We start from the raw sequence: 26,775 nt of genomic DNA on the forward strand, positions 1-26,775 counted from the left end.
CAGTGAAGGAGAGAAAGGATATTAGTTAGAGGAGGGATATTCACAAAAAAAAAACTATTAGCATGAACTGCGTCGAGTTGAGCAGGAGGCTCGAGGAAAAGCAAAGCACAGGACCTATGATACTGATCGTGTTATGTTGCCTAGACCACAGTGCTCCAGTTTAAAACTGAACAGATAAGACTATTCGAGGAGAGGAGAGACAGAAACAGGTCAGAAAGTAGGACGCGGAGGAGAAGGAAAGAAAAAGAGGAAAGCGTAGACAGAAAGACAGGGAAAGAACAAGAAATGGAAGTAAATGGAGACATGCCATTGCTGACAAAGGATTGCAGGAATGGGAATCCCGCCCAACCAGTCCAAGATAGAGAACTACAGTACATACATGTCCGTGTAGATCAGTGTTGAGCAGCATGAGGGCACAGGTTAATGTGTGAGCTCCATCTGCAACCGGACAATACACAAGGCCGTGGTCAGCTGAATGTTACAGCACTCCTCTACACACACACACACACACACACACACACAAATGCAATGCCATACATTCCTTTAACATACATGCAGACAGATCACAAACACATCTGCAGAGCTGCATGAAAAGCCTGCTTGCTAGTGTTGATCTGAATAGATTTGGTATTTACATTTGAGACGCAAATATTTGAAGGTTTATGCATATAGCACCAACGGGGGTCAATATGGAAAACTGTGATAGTAATAAATATAATAATTTTACAATATCGTCTTTCATTACCATCATTGTCAACATCATCACCATCGTTGCTCTGACCTTCAGAGGTGGGTGTCTGTGGGTTGCACTGGCAGAAGCGCCTGGAGAAATGTACAAGGACCCTCTCTCTCTCCTGGGTCTCTCCCATCAGTGGAAAGGCCTTTAAGAAGTTCCTGTCACAAAAATGACACCCCGAGGTCAACAGGAGATCAAACGTTTCACAGCAATGCAACGCTGGAAAATATCTGATTTAATCACTTCTGGCAGTACAGACAATTTGCAGAGGAAAGCAGCTTTGTTGAAAACCTTTTGAAACATTTTACTCTAAGAGAACTGCACTTAACCAAATTATAAATGCAACAGCATTTCCATTTTCTGAAAGCTGAGTCTGACATCCCAGTTCCTGCATGGCCAACATATGCACCAGGCAAGTCACCCATTGAGCATGTTTGGGATGCTCTGGATCGGCGTATACGACAGCGTGTTTCAGGTCCTGCCAATATTCAGCAACTTTTCACAGCCATTGAAGAGGAGTGGACCAACATTTCACAGGCTACAATCTACAACCCGATCAACTCTATGTGAAGGAGATGTGTTGCACTGCGTGAGGCAAATGGTGGTCACACCAGATACTGACTGGTTTCCCGACCCCCCGGACCCCACTTATATAGTGATACTGCACATTTTCGAGTGGCATTTTATTGTGGCCAGCCTAAGGCACACCTGTGCAATACCCATGCTGTCTGATCAGCATCTTGATATGCCACACCTGTGAGGTGGCTGAATTATCTTGGCAGAGGAGAAATGCTCACTAACACACACTCTGACAGATTTGTGAACAATATTTGAGAGAAATAGGCCTTTTGTGTATATAGAGAAAGTCTTAGATCTTTGCGTTCAGGTCATGATGAATGAGGGCAAAAACCGTTGCGTTTATAATTGTGTTCAGTGTATAACAGCCAAGCCTGTCTTTTAAAACTCTGCAGCATATTTTCACAAGGAAAGATTGTGTCATCTTTTTGTCTGTGTGTGTATCTTATTTTGAGAACTGGCTGCAAATAACGGATTTGATTTTGTAACTTTATGCCAGAATCAACAGGTTTCATATAGGTTGTACTCCCACTTTTATATTGTGCTTTCTGAGGTCCAAACACAGTCTATTTATCAATTAGACAGTAAAATACCACAATTATTATTCTATAATTGAAATTCTAGCTTTTGTTATTTTCATTTCATTTGTTATTTTTGGGATTTGGACTTTTGATATGAAGACATCACTTTGGAGTGAATCTATTTAATCAATAATTAAAATAATCCTTTCCTACATTAATTCTCCCAATTTTAAATTTGTTGTAGAAAATAATACTGATTGAAGTCATTTCTAGCCGTCAGTTTAATGCAGACAACTACAGTAACTTTCATTAAAATCAATTATATAATAAAATCTAACCATTATGATGAGACGTTAACAAGAATATTTAATTTCTACCAGACATTATTATGGCTGACATCAGTGTGAAGACCTAATGAAGAAAATGATAAGGAGTCTAAATTGCCAAGATTCAAACAATACCCAAATGAATGTCACATGTTACTTTCTAACAACAGTATGCTAATCTACCCCAGTCTGAACTGCGTTAGGCCTCTAAACTGAAGGCAGTGGTTTGAGACAGCAACATGTCAGGTACAAGGCAGTGATGTACTCCGCAGCTGTCAGCCTCACTGGCTAACTGTACTCAACACGACAGCTTGATTAGCACAACGCTAACGGCTTGTGAAGAGGCAAAGTGAAGAGTACACATACAGATGAATGTGTATCGATGTCTACATTACACACTCATCACTTCCAAAGTGCTGACTGCGCATTACCTCAGGGCTCGATCCAGCGACAGGCCGGTGAAATCAAAGAAACTCAGGTATTCTGATGCCACCAACTGGCTGAACTCGTTACTGCAGAGGGACAGAAAGAGAGAGTCAGCACATCAACGTGGCACTGAAGACGTATGAATGTGTTATATAATGTTTTCCTGACACCGCTGTATTAGACAATGCTCTCCAAGTGACGCTTTGAGAAGTAAGTAAGCTTGTGCAGATGTCTTTGATTATGTGTTCACAAATCAATCTAGTATTCTTACATGTACATCTGTGTGTCTGTCTCATGTGCGTGTTCAAACGCACCAAACATATGTAACTATGTAAATATGTTTTCCTCTGTTTCTGGTGATTTATCAGTCCGTCCGTCATCGTGTGTGTGCATGTGTTACTGTGTGCATGTATGCTCACTTTTTGCCCAGGTGTCTGGCCACATCACAGCGTTTGAAGCCCTCGAGGTGATAGAGGCGCTTGGCCAGCCTCTTGGCGGCCTCACAGTCGGCTCGGCAGCCATTGGCCAGAGTGTCGGTGCTGCCGCGCTCCAAACGCTCCAGACTGCCCAAATCACACTCCTCTGAGTCAGACAGCACGTCTGTGAGGTTGGCATCACTGGAGGAGAAGAGAACATACGCATACAAACACAAACACACAAGTAGGTGCCTAGGTTAATGAATGGAACACATGTCCGTGGTTTCTCGCCCACTCACTTAAAACTAGACAGAGAAAACTGAACTGCTGTGCATGAAACTCAATCACACAAACATATGTTCACAAACAAAAGTCAAATGAGGTTTAAATGAGTTGTTTGACACTGACCCAGTTTCACTGTCACTTCATTTCCTACTTTAATGCAGTGAATCTACTGACTGATGATAATGCTGAAGCAGCTTTTACCTGCTACAAATCTCTTCTTAAAAGCTCCACTAATCCCAGACTCTTAACCTCTAACATAATTTGAATTAAAGTGCTATAATATAAAAAAAAACCCGAAAACCTCAACTTTTCTGTTCCTGTATTTCAGGCAGATGTAGTTTGGAAGTTGGAAAAGTGGGTTTTTACATTTTTCCGCAATGCTCTCTCTGGCTATGAAAACTCATCAACTTGCCCTTGAGCAAAACAGTAAATTGTCCATCTCGTGCTCATTGTCTATGACTAGGCTGTCTATCCCAGCTGCAAATGGGTGTATCTGTGTGACTATTAGCAGGGCAAAACACTGAATGTACTCAATCACCCCTGCAGGAACAGTTAAGGTTAAGAAAAAATAATATAAGTTGCCAAATATTTGAAGAGAGTGAACACGCAGCTTTAAGAAATGACTTGCAAAGTCTGCATGAATGAGAGTTGTTCGTGAACCCTATTTGTCTCAAACTCACATGCACTGAAAAGTTGTTTAAATTAACTGCAAACTATAGGTGATTATTATGAAACCAGCTTCACTCGCAATGCTACTGAGTGAAAATAATGTTTGTAGAACAGCTTACTCATTTAAAAAGAAAAGACTACTTGAAGGCTTAACATTAAGAAATAAGGCCATCACTGCAGACTACGACGCAGTGTCTTGCTGAAGGACACAGTTTGATGAACTGTCTAATCAGGCCAAGGTCGCACACTCTGTGTAACTGTTTATGTAGCATCAAGAGAACATCGATGCAGAGTATTAATTAGCATCATACTTATTTATGACTAAATGAGGTAGTTTGATTAAGATATTGAGCTGTATCCACTGTGCTGCATTGCACAGTATACTTGACTTTACGCTACAATCCATCAGTGGGAAGTTAATTAGCCTTTTTATTGTACTTTTATTGTACATCCAGTGCTGATGGTTTGGTTTTGATTACAAGTTAAAACAACATTTATTACTTTTGCTACTTCACTCACTTGTGAAGCAAGAACCCTTTCTAAGCCTCATTGACATTTCTGAAGTGTTGTCTACACATCTTATTTACAGTGTCCATAATGCATTCTTCCAACCCAACAGACAATGCTGAGAGCAACAAACTCAAACCGTACATGTGCTGCATTTATCAGTAAATCAGCACAAAACAGCAAACTATCTCAGATTTATTTCTTAACAAAGAGACAGCATACGTTCACCTCCATCTGCCTAAATGGCATTTCCTCCTTTCTTGTCTATGTGTGCATCTGCGTGGCACCATCAGCATACTCGCCAGATGATTCAGATGTTTTTTACATAATCTGATCAGCCTAATTGCATTACCCTCACAAATTCAATACATTACACACTGTTGTCGAAAGGGATTTGCTAGTTACCATGGATACAGCGGAAGCCAAATGTCCTGTACTAGAAGTAAGAAGTAAAGACGTTGTGAACCACCTTAAGGCTGGCAATCGCAACTTTGCATTGTGTGGCAGAAACAGGCATCAGGCAGAAAACAGAGTAATACAAAAGATCGACAAATAAACAAAAACACAAACAACAACACATTTTCATGGCCAGGAGTCAGTCCCTTGCCTTCACATGCTGAATGGCTGACTGCTACACTGTCCCAGCTGACCTCTACACAGGGCCCTCATTCACTTCACAGGGCAAGGTTACACTGTCCTGTCTTAGCTGATTCATTAGGCTCTAAGATTTACTCTTCATCTGGTCCCTGACCTTGTACAAATTTGCCTTGGGAGACGCTACAAGTAGCTACTGCTCCGAGCAACACAGTTACCGGGGTCACAGGGACACATAAACCCTCCACCATGATGAGGTGGGTCATGCAAACTCCTGCACCTTATTGAGGCGGAGCAAGAATGACAATAAAATTGCAGATATAGTCGGGGAAAGCAGTTTCATTTGCAGGGTGCCATGCCTTATCCTTGGGGACAGGGTGGGGAGTTTGTATATCCGGAAGGAGTAAAACCACTACTCTTTCATGTGGAGAAGAAGCCGGTTGAGGTGATTTGGGGATCTGATAACAATGCTTCCTGTGCAGCTCCCTCTGGGGGTATTCTGGACCTGTCCAACAGAGAGCAGACCTCTGGGCAGACCCAGACCCTGCTAAATGGATTACATATCCCACCTAACCTAGGAAAGTCACAGGAATCCCCTTTGTGACCCAGAAAAGTGGTAGAAAATGTAAATATGCGTGGATGAAAATATATACACACAACACACACGCACATGTGACACACACAAAATAAAACGAGTCTGTGGTAATCCATCAAAACAATATCTAGCCCGGTGTTTGCAGTGAAATTGCTTTCGCGTCTGACCATCACTAGGCCTCATAAATCATTCAAAACTCATAGCAGTCATGGAGCTAAAATGATGCCGGGCTCCCCCAATCCACTGCTGTCTGGCAATAAGAGAACCAACACACACACATAAACACACACGCTCAAAAGCACAAAATAATAGTGAGAGAGACACAATATGAAGTGTCAGATATCTAGCGCAAGCCCTTTTATGCCAAGATACTTTGCGATATAGAGGGGCACACAGTAAACCTATTTGTCTATCTAAAGGCACAATTCTGTATCCCCAGGCCACACATATTCACTCAATGTGACCGCCACTCCAGTCTGACTATGTAAGTGAGTCAGAGAAAGAAGGCATGATGGTGCATGCCAGTGACTCACATGCTAATCACTTAGGCTGTGCACCGCCGGTACCCACACCTACAAGGTGTGTCTGCCTGCAAGGTGTGTGTGTGTGTGTGTGTGTGTGTGTGTGTGTGTGTGTGTGTGTGTGTGTGTGTGTGTGTGTGTGTGTGTGTGGGTGATGGGAGGAAGGGGAGGGTTTTAAAGGCATCTTCCATCAGGGTAATCAACTATTTGGGGATTAACTGGATTATGAAATTCTGTTATTTCACAGACTTTTCATTTATTTAAATATATTTTGATAGTGAGTGTGGTAGACATACCATAGAAACACACACATAGAGGAACTCTTTGTGTGTGTTTGTGCAAGTGTGTCAGCCAGGTCACCTGCTGCGGCATGTAGATGCAATCTCTGCAAAAAACACTGTTGCTATATTGGACTCTTGTAAAACAAACACCTCCAGCCATAAAAGTGACACAAAGTTACATGTGCATTAATTGCATTTTGTTTTTTACACTCTTTACTGACACTGTTGGGTCATCCACTGAGGCTGTGATGGGTAAAGACTTGGCTCATGTTGACTCTGTAACTGCAGTTCAAAGTTCAAGTCAGTCATGAAAATAACCATAACCAATAAGTCTATAGCTACAAGTCCAAATGTAATGCATTACAATATAATTAGAGCTGAAACAATAATCCATTAATAGATTAGTCCCTGAATAATAATTGATAATTGATTTAAGTCATACATTTCAGGATGTTTCATTCTTTATTATATTAATTGTATTAATTATTATTATCTTATTAATTATTATATACAACAATAATTGTAAACAGAATAGTTTTGGGTTTTAGACAGTTTCAAGCAATTTGAAGACATCACCTTGAGCTCTGGGAACTTGAGATGGGCATTTGTCACTATTATCATTGAAGAATTGACTGATCAAAAATATAATTGATTTATTAATAATGAATGTAATTAAGTTAAGTGCAGCCCTAACCTCAAAATCACATTTTATTGCAAATAGTCATGGGTAACTTGTGGAAAAATAACTATAGCAACCTCATAACTCTTGACTTCACTACATGCCATTTAAAATTAGAAGTCCTGATCAAGATCAAATGCATCTAAATCGCGGTTTACGTAATTTTTAATCTCAATTTTGTTATCATAATCCCTGAATAAATACTACATAAGTAGCCCACTGTAGTGATTTTTCGTCAGATTACCTCACTATTTCCATTTTGCCACGCAGCATAATGTTAATGGTCCCACCCATTTGGACGTGAAAGCTTAAACCAATTCCTGGTCTGTTGAAGTGTTAAACTTACAGGAGTTGCAGCAAGAAGTCGAAATGAACATCATATTCCTCTTTCCACATCGTCTCACGGATCTTGAAAATCAGCGGTTAAAGGCGCGCGACGGTCCGACCGCCTCATCATCCAGTGGTCGGTAAAATCTGCATTGGCCCGGGTTGTTATTAAACTTCGAGCCAAATCAGATTTCTTCAAGCGGAAGTCAGATCACATATAAGTACAGCCTATTCTGAGATGAAAAGATGAGACTGGCGCGTTGTTTCACCATAGTGTCAACAGGCAGGGAATGTGTTTTGAGGGTTTTCCTTGAACTTTCTTGGCTGTCTAAACGCTCCGGAGGAGAGGATGTTGGGGGCGGGGCGAACGACTTGCCTGATGAATTACTGTTCCTAGTGGTGGCTTTACAATGGCTCTGTGTGTCCCAGCCAACACAACTTCCTCTGCATTTAAGTGAAGGGCTCTGAGCCAGCAGATCAGTTCAATATCAGTGGGACGTCCTGTATTTGGACTTTTGAAGTTTTACAATGCTGCTTTCCAGCATGTGGTCATTTTACTGTATGTGGCTGTATCTGTAGCCTACATTCCTCCCCTACATATTTTTAAAAAGCTCTATTTTGCAAGAGTTTACCACTGATGAGGGTGAAAAGAGGACGTCAAATTAGGTGCTTAGCTAAAATGTTATGGGGCAGGATATAAGCATAAATGTATTAGCTCATTAAGGTCACTGACTGGAGGTCAGTACCTAGGCTACCTTTTTTATGTACATCTGCATTAATGTAAATAATGTACAGCAATACAAGGCAGAAAAATAATCATCACACACTAGGTGGATTATGCCCCCAAGGCACACACAAACATAGATTTTTATAAGACACACTGACACATGCCTGCATGCTAAACCCCCCATCTAAATCCCTCCTTCCTCTTTCTGATTTGGTGGAAAGAAGAAAAATAGAAAAAGCAGAGGACAGAGAGGCATCTGAAGTCAAAACTTTGTCAAAAGTACAAAATTTGGGGGATGAAATGGAAGATGAGAATAGAGACAAAACCCTGGAGGAAGTTTGATTGGTATTTGGACAGGCGAACACTCTACGAGATTCACTGCAACCTGGTTCTGCACATTATTAGGTACAGACAACAACAATGACTAAATTTCCTTGACGACAACAAAACAGAAATTCAGTCAGCACTGGGACCAGAATACTATTTTGGACCAAGTGGATGCTGCTGAATACCGATCACACGTTAGTTTTTTGAGCAGCTTACAACCATGACTCATGGATAACCATTGTCAACCATGATTTTTTTTACAGACAGCAGAATATATAAACCTGTTATGGCACTGATATGATGTTCTCGTGGCAGCCAGCACATGGGGAAAAACTGATTTAGGGTATTGAGCAGTTAGCCAGAGGAGGGTACAGGAGATAAGTGCTCCAGTTGAGGAGGTCATCCAGTTTTGCTCCATCTAGCTGTGACCTAGAAATCAAAGAATGCAATTCAGAAAAAACACAAAATAATTAATTACAGCAACAATCCCAGTCAGGCGAGAGACTACATGGAGACACTGCACTATGGGCCCACCACCCGCAGAGATAGGCATTGGGGTGCATTATAAGCTGGGTGGCAGGCAAAGGCGGGGGCCTAGGTGAGCTGACCTTGCAGACTGGTTCTAGAGACTTGGAACAACCTCTCTCTGGCAGGGAAGGAACCAGAGCTACCGTGGGAGATGGAGCGGTACCAACTAGATATATTGGGCTCAACTCTATGCACTCAATGCCTTGGGATCCCAGACAAGAAGCTGGAAAATGTTGCTGGGGAAAGGGACGTCTAGATTGCCTTGCTTAGTTTGCTGCCACCAGTATAAGCGGCAGAAAAAAAGAATAAAGGAATAGTTTTGTAACTGTAATATCTGGAGCCAGTATCAACCACTGTTGATGTTAAACATTTATATCAAACATAAAATATGTTGTAGATTATACTACAGCCTTCAAGATAGGCAATTTTAAAAAAGATTATATAATGACAACTAAATACTGTACCTTAAAATGTCTCTTATAACTCAAGTAATAATAGGTAAATCACTAATTGATTTATCTAGTTTGTGAATTTACAAGACACACCTGAATTGGTGGTGTATTTAACCATTGCAGTTCTCTACGAAAACTCAGACTAATATCACATCAGTATAGACTGACCCAAAATAAGTACTAATATCAAATATAACACTAAAAGTACAACTGAATGTAAAAATGCTTTTTCATTCTAGTTATACCAGCAGAAAAAGGGCTGTTACTTATAAACAGATAACAGAAATCTCAGGAAATGCAATCAGTTACTTTAAAGACTTGGGCCCAATATTGTGGTGTGGTTTGTTTTCTGTCTCCTTCTGTCTCTTTCTTGCACACACATAAACACACACACACAAGACCCAAAAAAACACCTACTCAGCGTCAGACAATGGACAATGGTGACCCCTTTCGGCTGGGTGAGACTAATTGTGGTCAGGTGCGGGATTGTATTTGGGGAAGCACTGAACAGCTTCATCTGACAACAAAATCAGCTATGGATTCAAGGGAAAGACACAAATGTTTTGTAGAGTCTGACTCGACTTCCACTCGACACATACAGGAAGTGTTGACAGACGCCTCAGAGGAGAGAAGCCTGTGGTTAGAAGAACCTCATTCAGCCCAAACTGTCAGTGGTACAGTAAGACTGTGGGATGTGTCAGAAAACATAGAGTCGAGCTATAAATAGGCAGGGATAAATCTGTCGGTGCTGAAATGATTCAGTTAGTGTGTGTGTGTCTGTGCTAAGAGGGTAAAAGAGAGAATTTGTATGTATCACTGCTTGTGTTGCAAAAGGGTATACACATATATTTATGTCTATGTGTGTGTCCATATCGCTGCCTGACAGAGAGCCAGGAAAGGATAATCTGCAGGATGTTTAAACAGTGCTATAGATCCACGCTAAGGGTTTTATTCCCACAGTGACATCCTGAATGATGTGTGTGTGTGTGTGTGTGTGTGTGTGTATGTGTGTAAGTGAGAAACAGAATGGGGAGGGGAAAGAGTGAGAGCGATAGATATGAAAGCTCCTACATCTGTGTCATGAGTGAGAATTAGGGTGTGCAAGCTATTTGCACATTTTTGTTTACGCATGCATGTAGCTGGCCCATGTGTCTTTTATGTGTGTGTGCGTTTCTGCACTTGACAGTGTATATGAAAGAGATTAGTCCACACGGCAGAGCTGCTTCTCTGATATGGAAACAACTGCGCCTGGCTTTTATCAGCTCTGCTTGGGCTTGGATCTGGTAGGGTCGCAAGCTAGGGGGAAGAACACACACTCACAGCGTGTTTCCCACACGGATACACATAGTAACACGTGCATGCATGTAAATGAGCAGCCAGAGTTATTGCACACATGTACATGCGTACAAAAGGATGTGATTTGATGTGTTTTGATGTGACTCATAATTGTCTGAAGTGGCATCTATATGTCAGTTTGTCTCTTTTCTCTTTAGCATTTCTCTGTATGTGTATCGACTACACCACAGGTTGCATTATCACATAAGCAGCATTACATTAGTTGGCTGGGTAAAGTAGAAAGCTGCCAGACAGACAGACAGACAGACAGACAGACAGACAGAGAGTGTGTTTTCATGGCGAATTCAGTAGCCTTTATGGATTAAGGTTAAGCTTCAATGTCAGTGGCTGTTCCTACAGGGCACAGATGAACACTACCATTAAAGTAACAGATTGATTGACAAACTACCAAACGTGATTGACAGTCAAATCTAAAATACAACCTGATTGACTGACTTACAAACTGCATGATGTACACACTGAAATGCTTCAGAACAATCAAGCAGGTTTACTGACTGGCACAACACTGAGAGCTTGAAAGAAACCCCACACTTCTTATTTCCCTGTGTTGGAAGGCTTACCTACAACATTTACAATACTTGCCAGTGTTTTCTATATCCCCGTGGCTAGCTGCCTACTTTACTTTCTTCACCCACTGATGTCAGAATAATCAGCAGTAGCAGGGAGAGGATCTACAGGGAGAGTTTGGGTGAGGTAAGATTAGGTTTCTTTTCTCTGCCCGAGGCATCATCAAAGCTCCGCCTGTTATGGAAGCTGAAGTCTCAATTTTGGACAGAGTCTGTGTGCTCTAGGGTCAAAAACAGTGATGTAAGGTTTGAAAGCCCTCTGTACCTTTCTGAATATTCTGATTAGATGAAAATCACAGTGTGTATTTTCATTGATGCACTACAAAACAAACTGTTTTTTACAGCTAAGAAATCTGTAAAATAAGATCATAATCATAATAATAAGAATAACTGAGGTAACACATGGAGTATTATGATTTCAGTTTCAGGACGTTAGACATGTGTCCAACTGATTTATGACTCTAACAGACTTTCTGCACCATTTTGAGACACATATGGTGATCCAACTGCTTTACGCTGCATGCCAATGTTTTCCTGAGAAGGCACACTGCTCTCTGTCTCTTCCACTGTTTTGTCCTTTTCATAAACTCTCTATCACCAGTAATAACACACACTCTTGTTGTGTGCCCATGTTCACTGCTATTTGTCGAATCATCTTTGTTCATAGACTCTAATGTATCTGTTCATCTAGTAAAAGCATGGCTTGTAACACAGTTTTTACCACACTAGCAATGTGACCCTATGGATGGCAACGTCTTTTGGTCCACCTCTTTGATTCAGACTACAATATGTCATAAACTGACTTTACCTCTAGCACCACCATGAGGGCCATAGCGACTATTGGATTACCATGAAATTGGCTTTAAAATCCCTCTAGCACCACCATTAGTTCAAAATAAAAATTTGTCCAATACACTGGCAAAACTAATGGCTTTACCATCCACCTCCGCTGTACTTTTAGCTAATGTAGTGAAAATGGTAACAATCATACCTGCAAAACATCAGGATGTTAGCATTGTCATTGTGACTACGTTAGCATGTTGACAAAGCACTGCTGTTACAGCCTCACAAAGCTGCTAGCTCTTAGTCTTGTTTTCCAATGTTAAGTCGGGCTATGCTCTGTAGCATGTGAATGTAAGTATGAGTAGTTCTATCTACAAGCAAACTAACAAGTGATAACTGTAAAATGCAGTGTATAAATACCACGGACACAGCATTTTAAATTTAAAGAATCACAACATTATCGACAACAAAATGTCTGCCTAGTTGATTGACTGGCTGATCAACTTGGCATTTTTATCCATTGCTGTGCAGCTGCTTTGCCCTGCAGTGAAAAAGACTAGTTGTCCATGACGACTGAAGTGCCAAAATGTGTAACTGTGCCAATTCTGTGGCTACCCACTGGGAAGAATGGAGGTAGAGAGAAGAGAGGAATGAAAGATAAGAAGCAGCAGCAGGAGAGCACTGTAGGGGAAATGGAAGAGGAGGTGATGCAAAGAAGAAAGGAGGAGGACGGCAGGGTGGTGGGGGGGGAGATAAAGTGAGATAAGACGATTAAAGTGGAGAAATGAATACAGAGGCAGGAGGTGAGATGAGATGAAGCAGACAAAGAGATGGAGTGACAGAGTGAAAGAGAGAAAATAAGAAAAGAAATACATGTTAAAATGGACGATATAACGTAGAAGCCTTTATAGCTTGTATTGTTTTGTGATATGAATCTTTAAAAGCTAAGGTGTGATTTTTAAAATTATAAAAGTCTATTCGCAATGAGCTGTGTGTTTATCCAAAAAACAATACATCCACTGGTTTTTATTATTAGCATTTTTAGTGTGCAAGGTCAAGCTACTTCAATTCAATTGGGTGAAAAAGCAATTCTGTTAAAATCAAACATGCTCCCTCTGGATAAACAACTAAACATTTGATTGTGCTTCAGCTGTAATTCTGTTTTAGTAATGGCCTTGCACTAGAATTACTAATATTTGCAACTTCTCCCTTTTAATATCCTAAAAAACTAAAGTTGCATGTGCATCAAGGACTTCCAGTTCATGATAAATTGGATACTGTGAGTAAAACTTAAACTATCCCTTTAAGACTGACTAGCAGATGTATCCACTCTAGATTTAAGTGCTCAAATGTCTGGCAAGCTGGCTAGCATAGAGCAATAATCGCTCACTTATACACACACTAAAACCCTGCTGGGCAGAGGAAAGCTGAAAATGATGATGTCATGACAAACAATAGCTCATTCAGCTTGGCGCTGGTGGTCAGGAAGCAAGACCGTGCTTAAAGGACAACATCTGTAGACGGTGGGAGACAGAGAGAGAGAGAAGGGAAAGAGAAGGAGAGCAGACATCTTGAATCCTCGGTTCATCCCATAACTCATACTGAGCTGTAGAAGCACCAGGAGAGTTTGTGAACAAATCCCAGCAGTTAGCTGAGCTGATCATGTTGGAGGTCTGTGCATCTATTTGGCATTCCAGTAGGTTAGTGACTGAAACTATGCAGTGCTGGAGAACAAGTCACAGGGATTGTATACAGGCCAGCCAACCAGAGCTGTAGCCATAGTTCAAGTTACATGGCTTTTCCCATATGGTTCCTGTTACCACCTCCCCCTTCAGTGGCTCTGCGCTGTCTTCCTCAACCCTCTTTAGTGCTATTAAGGTAATTAAATGTAAGAAAGTAGTGTCAGCTGTTGCTGTATTGCCACAATTCCTTGGGGTCTATGCAAACAATGGACTGAGATGAGTTAGAGGTCATAGCGTAAAATCTCCGCATTGTCATAAATATCAGTTGGCTATCTGAGACAAAGAGGATACTCCTCTGTTCTGTCATATGTTCATACGGCTCTATACATTGCAAGTGTTAATCTCCCATATCAAACCACCACTCCTACAAATTCTGTTTTTGTTCATGGAAGGTCTCTTATCATGCATAAACCTTTTGTAATTTGGCAGCACAAGGTTTATCTCTCCCTACTGTGCAAGTATGCTTAAAGCAAAATGGTTGAAGAAAGCAAATACCCGAGCCACAATCTCCAGGTCTGCTTCATGAACTGGTGTCTGGATTTACCAGGCTCTTAGTCAGTACCAACAGGGGAAGGAGCTGTTTCATTTCAAATGCACAAATCCCGCTTAAACAGTCCCACTGACTCCATAAAAATGTAAAAGCTCTCCTTCTGCAACTTTGCTTTTTTTTCAGTACTGCCTTTTTGTTTGCTTGTTGCTGTTTAAGCCTGTTGTGCAAACGTTAAGGTTCACACTGAAGTGATACGCAGGATTTTACTATAAGATGAGTAACATCAGACTAGATTTTCTTTCAGCACCATGTATTTCCTGTTTGTTGGGTAGATTGGTAAGGATTTGCATGTATGGACAAACGACTTTCTTTCAAACAGCCAGACCACTGCATTCACCCCCAACCAACCACCCTGCCCCCTCTCTAAGGGCCCACAGCTCTGTCTCACTCTGCTCTCGCCACCTGCTGGTTAAGCCAAGGTCACAGGGTATTACAGTAATTACTCTTCAGGACGCCATCTACCTATGATATCTACACAAAGGGCGCACACTGGAATCTGTCTTCAGTAATCTAAACTCAATACTAAAATGTATGTGGTGGAACAAGTGTTACTGTGCCACTGTTAAATATGTTGTTAAATCTTTCTTCAGGGGTACAGTGTGTATTAGCTGTTACAATTGCATGAAAGTTCAGTCAGGTTTAAAGAATGACGCTTGAGGTGCTACCTGAATGTTATCATCTGAACAATACGGAAAGAATCACAATTGCGACCTTTCTAATATGTGTATCTGTATTTGTATTGAGATATCTAAGTATAATCAAAGTTCATCACAAGGACCTGCATCGTGACAGGACATATCCCTTTTTTCATTTAGAGTATCAGTATATATTTTTTTACATGATTCTCAGTATTAAAAAACTCCCAGGAAAGTAACACACAATACAGTAAATTATCAATTTCTGTACATTGTCAAATGAATACACAAACTCATGTCAGTTGCTTTACAGCACAACTGATGATATTGGAAATTTGGAAAATTGTTGTATAGTATATTGTTGGACTTTCAAGTACTTTCAATCTTATTGTGTGTAGGATTTGAAGGTTTCTGACTTTGGCCACTGGTAGTCACACATAGACAGCAGCAAGGCACACAGATAACATACCCTCTCACCCCAATATATCTGACCTGGAAATGCAGAATAAAAAGCTGAAAGAAGTACGTAAACGGCACCAATTTTCACCTGGATTGTCTAATTTATCTCAAAACTAAACTCACTCCTTCAGAATACTTTTAATGATGCTGTAAATACAAACATATCCAAACATAAGGGCTTAAATAACCTTAAAGTGGCTTCTTTACCTGACAGAGTTGATCATGGCTCCACAACCTTCTATGGCTCCCTGGGAGTCTTTATGGTATCCATTAGGGATGGCCCAGCGTCCTGGCTGGCTCAGCACAAACTCTGATCTGCTCCCTGGTATGGTGGTCCTCAGTGGGCTTCCTCCTACTCCAGCCACAGCTCCGGCTCCATGGAGGGCGCTCTCCCCGGCTGTGAGATCACCACCTGGGGCGTCTGGTCCAGCCTCAGCCCCTTCTTGCTCCTGAACAGTTGCCAGCTCCAGCTCCAGGGGTTCAGGACCCTGTAACAGCGCCCTCTGTTGGATGAGTGGGGTCAGTGGTGCCTCAAAGCTGACGCAGCTGTCCGTCTCATCTGTGAGTGACAGCACGTCCAGAGAGTCCAGGCTGCTGTAACAGGTCCCGCCCCTCAGCAAGGCAGACTCTACAATACGCTCGAATGTAGAGCTGAAGCCGTCTTTGTTGTCCACACTACCTTTCTCTCTCTCCTCCTCCAACTCCCTCTCCTCTTCCTCCTCTTCCTCCTCCTGAACATCAACCTGCTCAACAATCTGCTCAAACGCTGAGCTGAAGCTGTCCTGGTTCTCTATCCCAACTTCCTCTTTCTGGACCTCTTCCTCTTCTTCCTCCACTTCTGTGTCGGCCTGTTCTACAGTAGTCTCAAAGTTAGAGCTGAAAGTGTCCAAGTGTGTATGAGCCCCCCCCTCATCTCCCACCTTGTCCTCCTCACCCGCTTCATCATCATCTTCATTCCCACCTAGGCCATTTGCCAGTCTGTTTCAACACGGGGAAAGAAAAGAAAAGGAGAATGTGAAATTATCTTTAGCAGATCATTCATATTCATTGCAGAAATCATTCTTCATTCAGGAGAAGTATGCACAATGGGCAAATATTTCAGCTTGAATAGCCACACTGACAACTGAAGCAAGATGAAAGTTAAAAAATCACGGTCCCATTTGGTACTTTGTCAATAGTGGAAGCTCATCTTCGCTCGTCTGCCAAACCGCCACTATTTCCTCCCTTGTATTTGTGAGAATATGAATCTATTGTAGCGCTCTGTGTTTGCTGCTGCTGGACAGAAAATACCCACAAAATTAGTTTCATCAAAGAGGGATGTGAAACAGCTTAATTTACGTGTATGTTAATTGTATTTCTGTGTTGTATGTATATCATAAAACAACCACCAATGTATCATTTTCTTATCTATTATTATGTGGGTTTTTTTCTCTCATTTAGCAAAGCACTAATTAACAGACATGTCATATTTCAAACTTTTCACCTACTGCCCTTTACTATCTTTGCTGGTTTAGAATTGGCTTCCTGGGTCCTCCGGCTCTTTGAAAATTAGACCATTTTCTCTCTGTTTGTTTTCCTTTCAGCTCATTTAGTTTATGCTTTTTTCCTATTCGTTTTGTAAAATGCAAATTAGGCTAATTATGTACCACAGAACCACACTGAGAAAACAAATTGCCACTAAAACTATTCAGCACGGAAAAGTGGCATTTTATTATGATATCACATGACCATGGTCTGCCCAACCACAAACAACAGTCTTAGGTTACTATAATAAGTAAGTCTTCAGAAAGCTGTGTGTGTGTGTGTGTGTGTGTGTGTGTGTGTGTAAGTCTACTTGATGATTCTCATGTAAAGACACAACTAAAACAGGAAAGTCTGTTGGTGGATCTAAGGGGTACAGGAGAGTCCTGCCAGTTTTCATTTTATTTCATCCTTTGACACCTAAAGGTCAAAAGATGTAGTCACAAGATGTTCATACGCTATCAGCAAAACATATCTCGAGTGCGACAGATGATTTAGTGAACTAACCGCCCAGCTTCTTGAGGGTGAGATGCCTCTTCCTCCATAGACAGTTGCTTCTCATCACTTTCCTCCTCTTCTTCTTTCATCCCCTCCGCCTCACGTGCTGCCTCTTCCCCCGAGCTTACCTCTACATTTATACATCCTTCCCCTTTCGTCCCTTCCCTCTCTCCCTCCGCCCCTCCGTCTGTCTGTTGATCCTCATCACCAGTGCCATCTACTCTCTCCTCTTTCAACTCACCCTCTCCTCCCTCATCCTTTACTTCTCCCCTCCCCTCTCTTTCCCCGTGTGTCTCTCCCTGTGCCTCTTCCTCTTCTTCTTCTTGTTTCCCCTCCTCTGTCTTGTCCGCCCCCCTGGCCCCCAGCTTGTCCTGCTCTGCATGGTTGTGTGTGTCTGCGCGCGGGTCAGTGGTGCTGGTGGCTGTATTGGGCTCCACTGGGTTCTCTGGTGGGGTGGGAGAGGGCAGAGCCTGCCCCTCCTGGGTCATGGTGCTCTTCAACTGAGGGGAGGGGCTGTCCAAACCAGGGAGGATCCTTTACAGAGACACAGAGACACAGAAGAGAGAGAAAAATCAGCATGAAATGAAGACAAAGTACCAAGTGAAAACGAGGAGAAGAAGGCAGTGTTATAAAATTATAAACACGGCAGATACTGATCCAGTCATTTGATTATTTTTATAGTCTTAACCGCGAGTCACAGGGTCACCTTCAACAAAAGTGTGTGTTGCAGTGTGTTACTAGGTGTGTATGTGTGTTAGAGAGAGAGAGGTGCATATGTCTGGGACACCTCTGCACCAGATGATCCCAAAACATCTCTGAAAGGAGGGCAGGGAAAGGTAGACAGAGTAGAAAGCAGAGGAATACAGGCAGACAGGCACAGAGAGAGATTTGTTTAATAAAGCTCAACAGATCCCTGTCAGAATGATCCTGCCAGCTCATCCGGTCTCTGTCTATGTGGAGATTTCACAGCTGAATAAGGATCTGTTTCCATCCATCCAGCTGGGACTGCACTTTGTGTAAATGCATGATAGTAACCTTTGATATGAACATGTATCTTAATGTTTTACTGTGACGCTCATTTGCACTGTTGGCTGAGCAGCCGCGACCTCTGTGCAGCAAGTCTTCCTCTATCCTTTCTGAGGCTCAAGGGCAAATGGTAATGAGCAGCTCTTAATTACTGTTCTGCAGAACTAGTTATGTTTGAATTAGCTGAGATATCATTATTTTTAATGAAAAATAAGATTTTTTTGTGAGTATAGAAAATGAAATGAATCCTTTTTTTGAAGAATTTGACTACTGCTGAAATGATTATCCAATTAATTTTTAATTTTAAAATAGGAGATTAATCCTTCAAGCAAACCCATAAAACATTTGTTGATTACAGCTTCTCAAATCAAATCTGTATGGGAATTTAGTCTTTATTCTGTTTTATATTCTTGTAAATACAATGTCTTTGGGTTTGTGGCAGTTGAAGACATCAGCTTGGGCTCTGGGAAATTGCGATGTGCATTCTTAACTATTAGATTTTTATATAGAAGGATTACTTAAATAATTTAATCTGACACTGATTGTTAGTTGCAGCCTAAATTTAATGAGTTGGGATATGGCTGAAATCAATGACCTTGGTAACAGCAGTTGGCAAAACAATTTCAACACAAGGTCCACTAGTAGCTGTTCTGGAGCTTTTGATTGAATCACGCAATCTTCAAGGTCAAGAATGAACTTTAAATCTTTTCTTATAAACCAACATGGACAAAAAGTCCTTTTTCTGCTCAGAAAAACACAAAACAAAAAAAACATCTACAAGTGGGCAAACTTTATCTGCTGGGGTGGATTGCGTGATTCGATCGAAAGCTTCAGCTCCAGCTATTAATGGAACTTTGAAATAGTTTCGCCTGTTTCCAACTTTCAATCTCATTTGATTTTACATACTGTACATGTGCGATGTTCTGCCATGTAACCGCTATCATAAATATCTTCTTATTAATATGAAGACTAAACCGTGAGGCCCAACCCAGTAGATAATAAACAATAATTTTGAATTATTATCCAGTCTATTGTTGCATTTCCCTTTGTCTCATCTGACTGTTATGTGACGTAACTGTACATAATAACAGTACAATGTCAGGAGAGAACAGTAAAGGTAAATAAAGTGTGTATGTATGTTATTATTACAATTCAGTTTGATATGGCATCAATCAAGCCACAGTGCAGTTGGCATAATAACATCTTATTGAGCACAAACCTGCATTGGTGAAGTAGATGTTTGGATTCTAATATTGTGATATTGAGTGCGGCCAGTAAGCAGCCCTGTCTGCCTGATACAGACAGAGTCCTTAGCCACATCACATCTCTGCTCTGCTGAATCATCTGCAGCAGGAGACTTACATCACAACTGCAGCAAAAATGTTTACTGGGATTCAAAGGTTTTCTCATGGCATGCAGATGCAGGTAAGAACCTAGTTAGGCTGAAATGAACATACTGAATCCTGCCAACACAACTCTGTGGTTTTCTCAGGGGAAATTTATAGCATCATTTCTGCCTTATTTTGATATCAAACTATGTTGAAAAATCAGGATCAAGTTAGAGAGGAACGATTTATGGCAGGGTAGGATGTCAGCCAAATTTATATCTATGATGTTGCAAGTGCTTTGGCTTAGCCCCTGAGCACTAGGACACCACAGGCCAACTAAATGTTTCATCAGAGCTGCAAAAAGATGATGCAAACTATGCAGAACCCGGAAAGTAAAGCAAATTGCTCCCTTATTTCAAGCGTGTCTCCTAATTACAGCAGACCTTTTTTAGGACTTTATGTTGTCAAATGCAATGGTAGCTACTGAGTGCTCCGTCTCAATCCCTGCGGCAAATGTTATTATTGGAGCACTCAAAGCCAAGAATAAGCCGAACACATCGGCTTTACGCTATCATCCTCCTCATCACATTACAGTTTCAATAAGTGAAAACTGTCTTCAGTCACTCTGAGAAATGCAAGCAGTGTTATGTTTTAAAAATACAGTTTAACATCAGCACTTGTGTGTTTTTTCACAACCAAGCAGTTTGTCTCTGCTAGCATCTTCTAATCCTTCTCACTCTGACTGCTGTTCAAAGTGCGATGATCTCAAAGGACACTCTAATCCCCAAGAAATTCTTTCTGAAAGTGTGATCAATGATTTGCAAACTCATTCTTCTTTCTTTCTTTTTTTTGGTGATGAGAAGGAACATGGGAATCATTTGCATTATCTCTTTTTCACTTTGTTTCAGCGTATTCCATATGCAGAAAACGTGATGTACTGCATTATGAAATACTAATACAGGTAAATCTCAAATGATTTTCATGACTAAACACTTTCAGGATCAGTATGTGCTTCCCTTGATTAGCATGCGCTCAAATAATCCTAAAGTCAGACACTGAATATTTAAAATAAAAGATTTCAATCGGAGCCTGTTGGAGCTCATGTTCACACATGTACTAGGCAATATGCAAACAAGCACAATTTGCATCCCTTTACGCAATTGCACAAAGATGCATTTGCACATATTAACACACAGTCGAATACACGCACACACGAACAAAACAGTGACACATCTCCATAAATGGAAACAGGGAACAGTTATGAAACCAGACACGGAAAGTGGGAATTCTCTCTCTCTCTCTCTGTCAGCTTGTCTCCAGTGTCCTGTTTTTCTCTCACTCACTCCTCTTCATCTGTTCTACATTATGTTTTCTGCTATCTCACTGTCTAACGCCGCTCTGTCGTTTCTCTGTCTCAGCCTTTCATTTTGCAGTAATTGAGGTAAATGGGTCTTAGCCAGCAGGAAAAAAGACAACTGTGGAAGTGAGCAACACTATGAATCTACTGAGGAGAGAGAGCAGATGTGCTCCAACACCCCACATAGATGGATTGAGAAAACACAGCCAATGATAGAGAAAGCATGTGTGTGGGGCTATCAGACTCTGTGTGTGTCTCAGTCTTTGTGTCTCTGTGTGTACAATGGCTATCAGGAGAGACTTACTGCATTTCACTTCTGTCAGCAGAACACTGGGGATCTTAAGCCTTATCAATTTCCTTTAATTGTGATCGGACCATCTGCCAATCATGTGAGTGACACACAAACACACATCTGAAACATGCCCATCCAGGCTTATAAATCACCAATCCAGTGAGGAAGACGTTGGATAAAAGGCCAAGTCGCCATTAAATAGCTTCTTTCTGTCTCTGGTGCCTTTTATATCTCTTTCTCCATCTCTCTGCCTGTCTTCCTGTCTCACTCAGACAAACACACACTATCTGATACACACACAAAAACACACCACAATGCGCACACATAGACACGCATCATGGTATCATTTATTGATCCCTGAGACATAGAGCCACAGCCCACTGGGAGTCCTCAGCAATAAGCATCACTGGTCTCTATAGGCGGAAAGATGCCAAAGAAACACTACTGAGGTAATCAGACGGGATGCTTCAAAAATAAGAGAAAACACTTCTCCAGAGCATGCAAGGAAGCACGGCTGCTGCATTGTGTCTTCAAGTTCAATGTGATTCAACTTTAAATTGTGTCATGTGTTCTGCAATGCTCATTTGAATGTTTATGGAAAATACTATTTGACTTGGTTTGAACAAAACAAGTAACTTTGCTGTGACAGACTGTTAAAGGGTTACTTCAGTACTTCCATGAAGTTGGTGGACCCACAGGAGATAGATTTAGCTCTAACATTTCGCATAACACAAAGTTATTGCATAGAGTGTTCATTCAGACGATAATCAAGAGCAGCCAAGGCAGAAAAGATGTTCAAATCAGCTGGATACTTCTGTGCTTTTTAGCAGGACCCTTAACACCTTTTCTATTAAAGTTGCGCCAGATGTTAGTGGCTGTGACTGAATGTAACATGGCGAGGTGCAGAGGATTACCCAGCATTCCCTGAGAGTTTATCGAATAACAGAGCTACACAACAGGCAAGAAAAAGCATGTTGCAGGGTTGCAATATGAAGTGATTAAATTACAGCCACATCGTATTATAGAAACTCGTGTTCTGAATAAAGCCTTAATCTCTTTCATCCTTAATCTCTATCTATCTATCTATCTATCTATCTATCTATCTATCTATCTATCTATCTATCTATCTATCCATCCATCCATCCATCCATCCATCCATCCATCCATCCATCCATCTATCTATCCATCCATCCATCCATCCATCCATCCATCCATCCATCCATCTATCTATCTATCTATCTATCTATCTATCCATCCATCTATCTATCTATCTATCTATCTATCTTTTCATAGCAAGTCTTTTTGAAAGCACTACTCTGCCTGCAGACATTCACGTTGGGCATCACTGCACCACCTTTTTAGTTTAAGTGGCGGAACAGGCAGCCAATTGACCACTTTTATCCCGTCTGATCTCATTATGTTTGTAGCGCTGTCCACAATTCATTTTAAATAGAAAAACATTTGTGCAGTTCTTTTGTTTGCGCTGTATGTCATCCTGAGGGTTTCTTACTGAAAGGCTTCAACACAGTATTGACAAGTGATGTGAAGGACATAGTGTTGGTGCTTCCCTGCAGTCATTGACATTGAGTTGATAATCTCATCTTCTAAAATGTAAACTATGTCCACATAGAGATACAATACCAGTTCAGTGTTATACTTTTGTTATTTTTGCACTATTATAGCTTTCACAAAAGAAAAGGGGGAAATGAAACACAACAAAAAAAAAGGTTTCAAACCTAACAGAGGATGTCGTAATAGACACCTTAACCCACTACGACCACCAGGGCAACCCTCTAAACACTCTTCATAAAGAGCTAATTAGTAATCAAAATGAATTTATGAAGCTAACAGCTGAGTACTGATGGATGATAATCAGATCTGAATACTAAGGACACAGAAGGAAGCCCCCCCTTCCCCTCTTCCTCTGTCTATCAGAGAGACAGGCTCAGAAAAAACACTGCAGTCTATACTATAAATGACCTACTGACCCTGTTCATAATATGCTAGGTGCAGCACTGCACCACATACACACAGTGCAGAGATTGAGTCACCTTTAAAAAATGCTGTTGTTACAACAAGCACAGATGCAGACAGAGAGGAAGAAAAATCATTTCCTGGTTGTATAGCCTGAGACAGGAAAGCAGGAAGATGTGGGGTTGGAAGTAGTCCAGCGTGTTTTTCTAGCCTGCCTGCCTACAAGTCACACCAGCATGGCAACGGAGCCTCCAACTAGCCACACCAGCTTATTGGAGCGTTAACATTCAGCCAGCTCACCCAAATCACCCCAATATGTCACTTCTATGCTGTCAAGGTCAACCATCCACTCGCATTGTGTCACTCTAAATGCTTACGTCTAAATACATGTTCACAGTAATGTGGTGATTTATCTTGTTTTGGGCTATTTCCCTCAGCACTTCCATTTTGTCATGCAAATTCACTCTTTATTACACAACATGCCGTTCCTTTTGTTAATATAAATGAATGAAATAACCCTTAGGAGTGCTATTTTAGCCTGTATTAAACACTTTTTATTTTGCCTTTATTTAGCCAACCTTAAATCATGTTTTCTCAATCTAGCGTATGAAATGTAAACACAAGTTGCAAATATGAATATAAAAAGGTAAAACTGAGATAACATCAAACTGTGAGTGGGTTAATAGGTCTCACATGTTTGCAATCCAAATCATATATTTTCTAAACATCAACCATTGTGTCAATAACCTAAAAAAGAGAAGGACAATAAGAGAGAGGATCAGGAGAAGAGATAGTTCAGGGTTAGCTGGGTTAGCTTGTGTGTCTAGATGTCTGACACCTTCAGTTTAAGATGATTACATTGGAGAGAGCTGCACTTTTGCCTGGGAGAGCCCACAGTTGTATTGGGGAATGAATTACAATGGATCTAGACTAGATATGTAAATGTCTATAATTAAGATAATAATTAGTTTGCTTGGGGGGTGAAAAATAAGAGCTATCAAACACCTGTTTTAAATAAGCCACCCACATCCTGTACAGGAAAAGATAAATCTAGGCCAGAAGCTCTGTCTTACATTAGGCTTCAGTTTTCTTGTACAGTGTAGGCTTTTGGACTGTGCCTGCAGCAGTCCATGTTAGGCATTTAGTGATCTTAAAGGTCTTTTTTTCTTCATCTGTGGTCAACCTATAATTTCTATGGGAGATTGCAGAAAACCTTTGCTTTCAAATGTGCATAGGATAACAGGATACCCCTTAAACTGTATAATAAGGTTCCTGTGTGCCCGGTTCTTTCTCCAAACTGTCTCCCAACACACTTAAAAAGACATAAACAAACACAGACATGGCTTTTTGTGTGTGTCTCTCTCCCTGTGTGTGTGTGTGTGTGAGAGAGAGAGAGAGAGAGAGAGAGAGAGAAAGAGACAGCACCGCGCGAGACAGCCATGTTCCCCCAGCCTCCCCGATCCAGTAACCATGACAACAGGATGGCTGGGAGACACGGTTCAAGCTCAATTGAGGCCGGTGTCTTTCTTTTCCTCCAAAATAGACCTTGGTCGCGTTTCAAGATCGACTTGTCCTCCCTTAAAGCGGAAAGGAAACGCTTTTCTCTTCCTCTTCTCGGGGGACAGAGGGAGAGAAAAAAACACACACCTCCATAAAATCCCACGGCCCGCGCGGCGCAGATCGTCCAGCCTGTCCTAAAGCCTGCCGGTACGAGCAGGCTGCTGTCTGTATATGTTTGGTCACAGCAACAAAAACAGGACGCGAACCCTCAGCCTCCACGGGAAGAGCGTTTGCTCGTCTCGCTAATAAAATAAAATAACCTACATGGTCTCTAAGCACGGGCTACGTTACAATTGTCAGTTAAACATGTATTTTAGCGCTAACGCAGCCCTACTAGCTTAAAAAAGATACTATTTTGACAACGTATGGTTTCCTCACTCACCGGTAAAATGCGTTCAGTCAGAGGCTGAAAAGGAGAGTTTGCGGCGGTGGTCCTCACACCCCTGTGTCTCTCTACATCCACATCGGGGAATAACACTGACAGACGGGCTCTCTTTTCTCTCCACGCTGAGCGTCCTTCCCAGCTGCCCCCCTCTCGCCGGTATGCGCGTGCGACTGTTGTTCGCGGCCGCCGCCGACAGACCGAGGCTCGTGGTGTAGTCTCGCGCCTCCGCGCAGGCTGGTAGGGGCACGCGGGAGGTCCAGGCAGCAGAGAGCGATTACTGAGCGGATTGATGAATGGACGGACGAACGGAGGCGCCCTCCTCGTCTCCTCCTCTCTGTGGAGCCTGTGTGTGTTTGAGAGGCAGCTGAGATTGTGTAATTGCGCTCCTCGGGCTGCTCGGGAGCACCATCACTCTCCTGTGGTCAGTGCGCGGTGTGAACGGGACGTGTCTGGACGGCCTGTTGATATCAGACACTGTAGCCTGCAGTGAAGATTAGTTGTCAGAAGTCCTTCTCCTCTCTGACCAGTGATGATAAAACTGACCAGACCTAGAATTAAAACATTGTTAAATCGGCTAGGCTTTAACTTTATCACAAGATCTGGATGCAGAGTAGCCTCAGTAAAGGTTGCCAAGTAGACTGAGGTCCAGAGATGCCCGAAGGACCTTGGGAGGGTTTCAGGATGTCCTCAGAAGGGTTGGTTATAGGCCTACAACTTGACTTAATTTATTTCACCAGATACTAGCCTTGGGAACACGTGTTGCTAGGAGAAAAGTTTGGGAATTGACCAGAAAAACAGTTTGTGCAGATGATTTACAGGCAGTCAAATAGTGCTGTCCAAGGTCTAAAGTCCTGCAGCTGTCATATGCTGGATGTAGCATTGGTCATGCTGTAGCTTGGTTTAGATAGGAATTTGATGCCTGCAAGGGAAAACATGACCCATGAAACAGTCAATATCCTGCTTTTAGATTGTTAGATATGTTACTCAGTGAAACAAATCATTGAAAATCTAATTATGCCCAAACAAACGAGAACACCTAAAGCTTAGTTAGTGCTTGAATTGTAAGTAACAAATGATGTAGAACACAGATTTACCTGGCGTGATAGGGTGCCCATAAAATCATTTTCAGTTGTTTGTGTTACATTTTAGTATGTTGTAATTCTATGTGTTTTTGTTGCAGCAATGTGGGCCTGACCTTTGACCTGTTGTCCTTGTTAGCCTGTGATGTTGGTGAACAAAAGATAGGCTAC

The 26,775-nt window shown here is 41.6% G+C and overlaps 1 protein-coding gene across 3 annotated transcripts in view; it reads right to left on the reverse strand.

The window, feature by feature from the left end:
- The window catches only part of psd2 (pleckstrin and Sec7 domain containing 2), a 32,728-nt gene extending 6,421 nt beyond the window's left edge, over window positions 1-26,307 (reverse strand). Inside the window, exons 1-7 of one of the 3 annotated variants that reach the window (XM_038699492.1) lie at window positions 25,523-26,307; window positions 17,613-18,137; window positions 15,792-16,562; window positions 3,005-3,202; window positions 2,591-2,671; window positions 746-894; window positions 378-438 (exon numbers count right to left, since the gene is read on the reverse strand). In XM_038699492.1, coding sequence (XP_038555420.1) covers window positions 378-438; window positions 746-894; window positions 2,591-2,671; window positions 3,005-3,202; window positions 15,792-16,562; window positions 17,613-18,091 — 1,739 coding nt within the window. In that variant the 5' untranslated portion in view covers window positions 18,092-18,137; window positions 25,523-26,307. The remainder of the gene's footprint in view (window positions 1-377; window positions 439-745; window positions 895-2,590; window positions 2,672-3,004; window positions 3,203-15,791; window positions 16,563-17,612; window positions 18,138-25,522) is intronic. The other 2 variants (XM_038699491.1, XM_038699493.1) reach the window with 2 other exon arrangements.
- Between the last annotated feature and the right edge of the window lie 468 nt (window positions 26,308-26,775).

The sequence above is a fragment of the Micropterus salmoides genome, unplaced genomic scaffold (genome assembly GCF_014851395.1).
Source record: "Micropterus salmoides isolate LMB-PRFRI ecotype aquatic unplaced genomic scaffold, ASM1485139v1 Ms_hic_scaffold_5, whole genome shotgun sequence".
NCBI classification, from domain to species: Eukaryota; Metazoa; Chordata; class Actinopteri; order Centrarchiformes; family Centrarchidae; genus Micropterus; species Micropterus salmoides.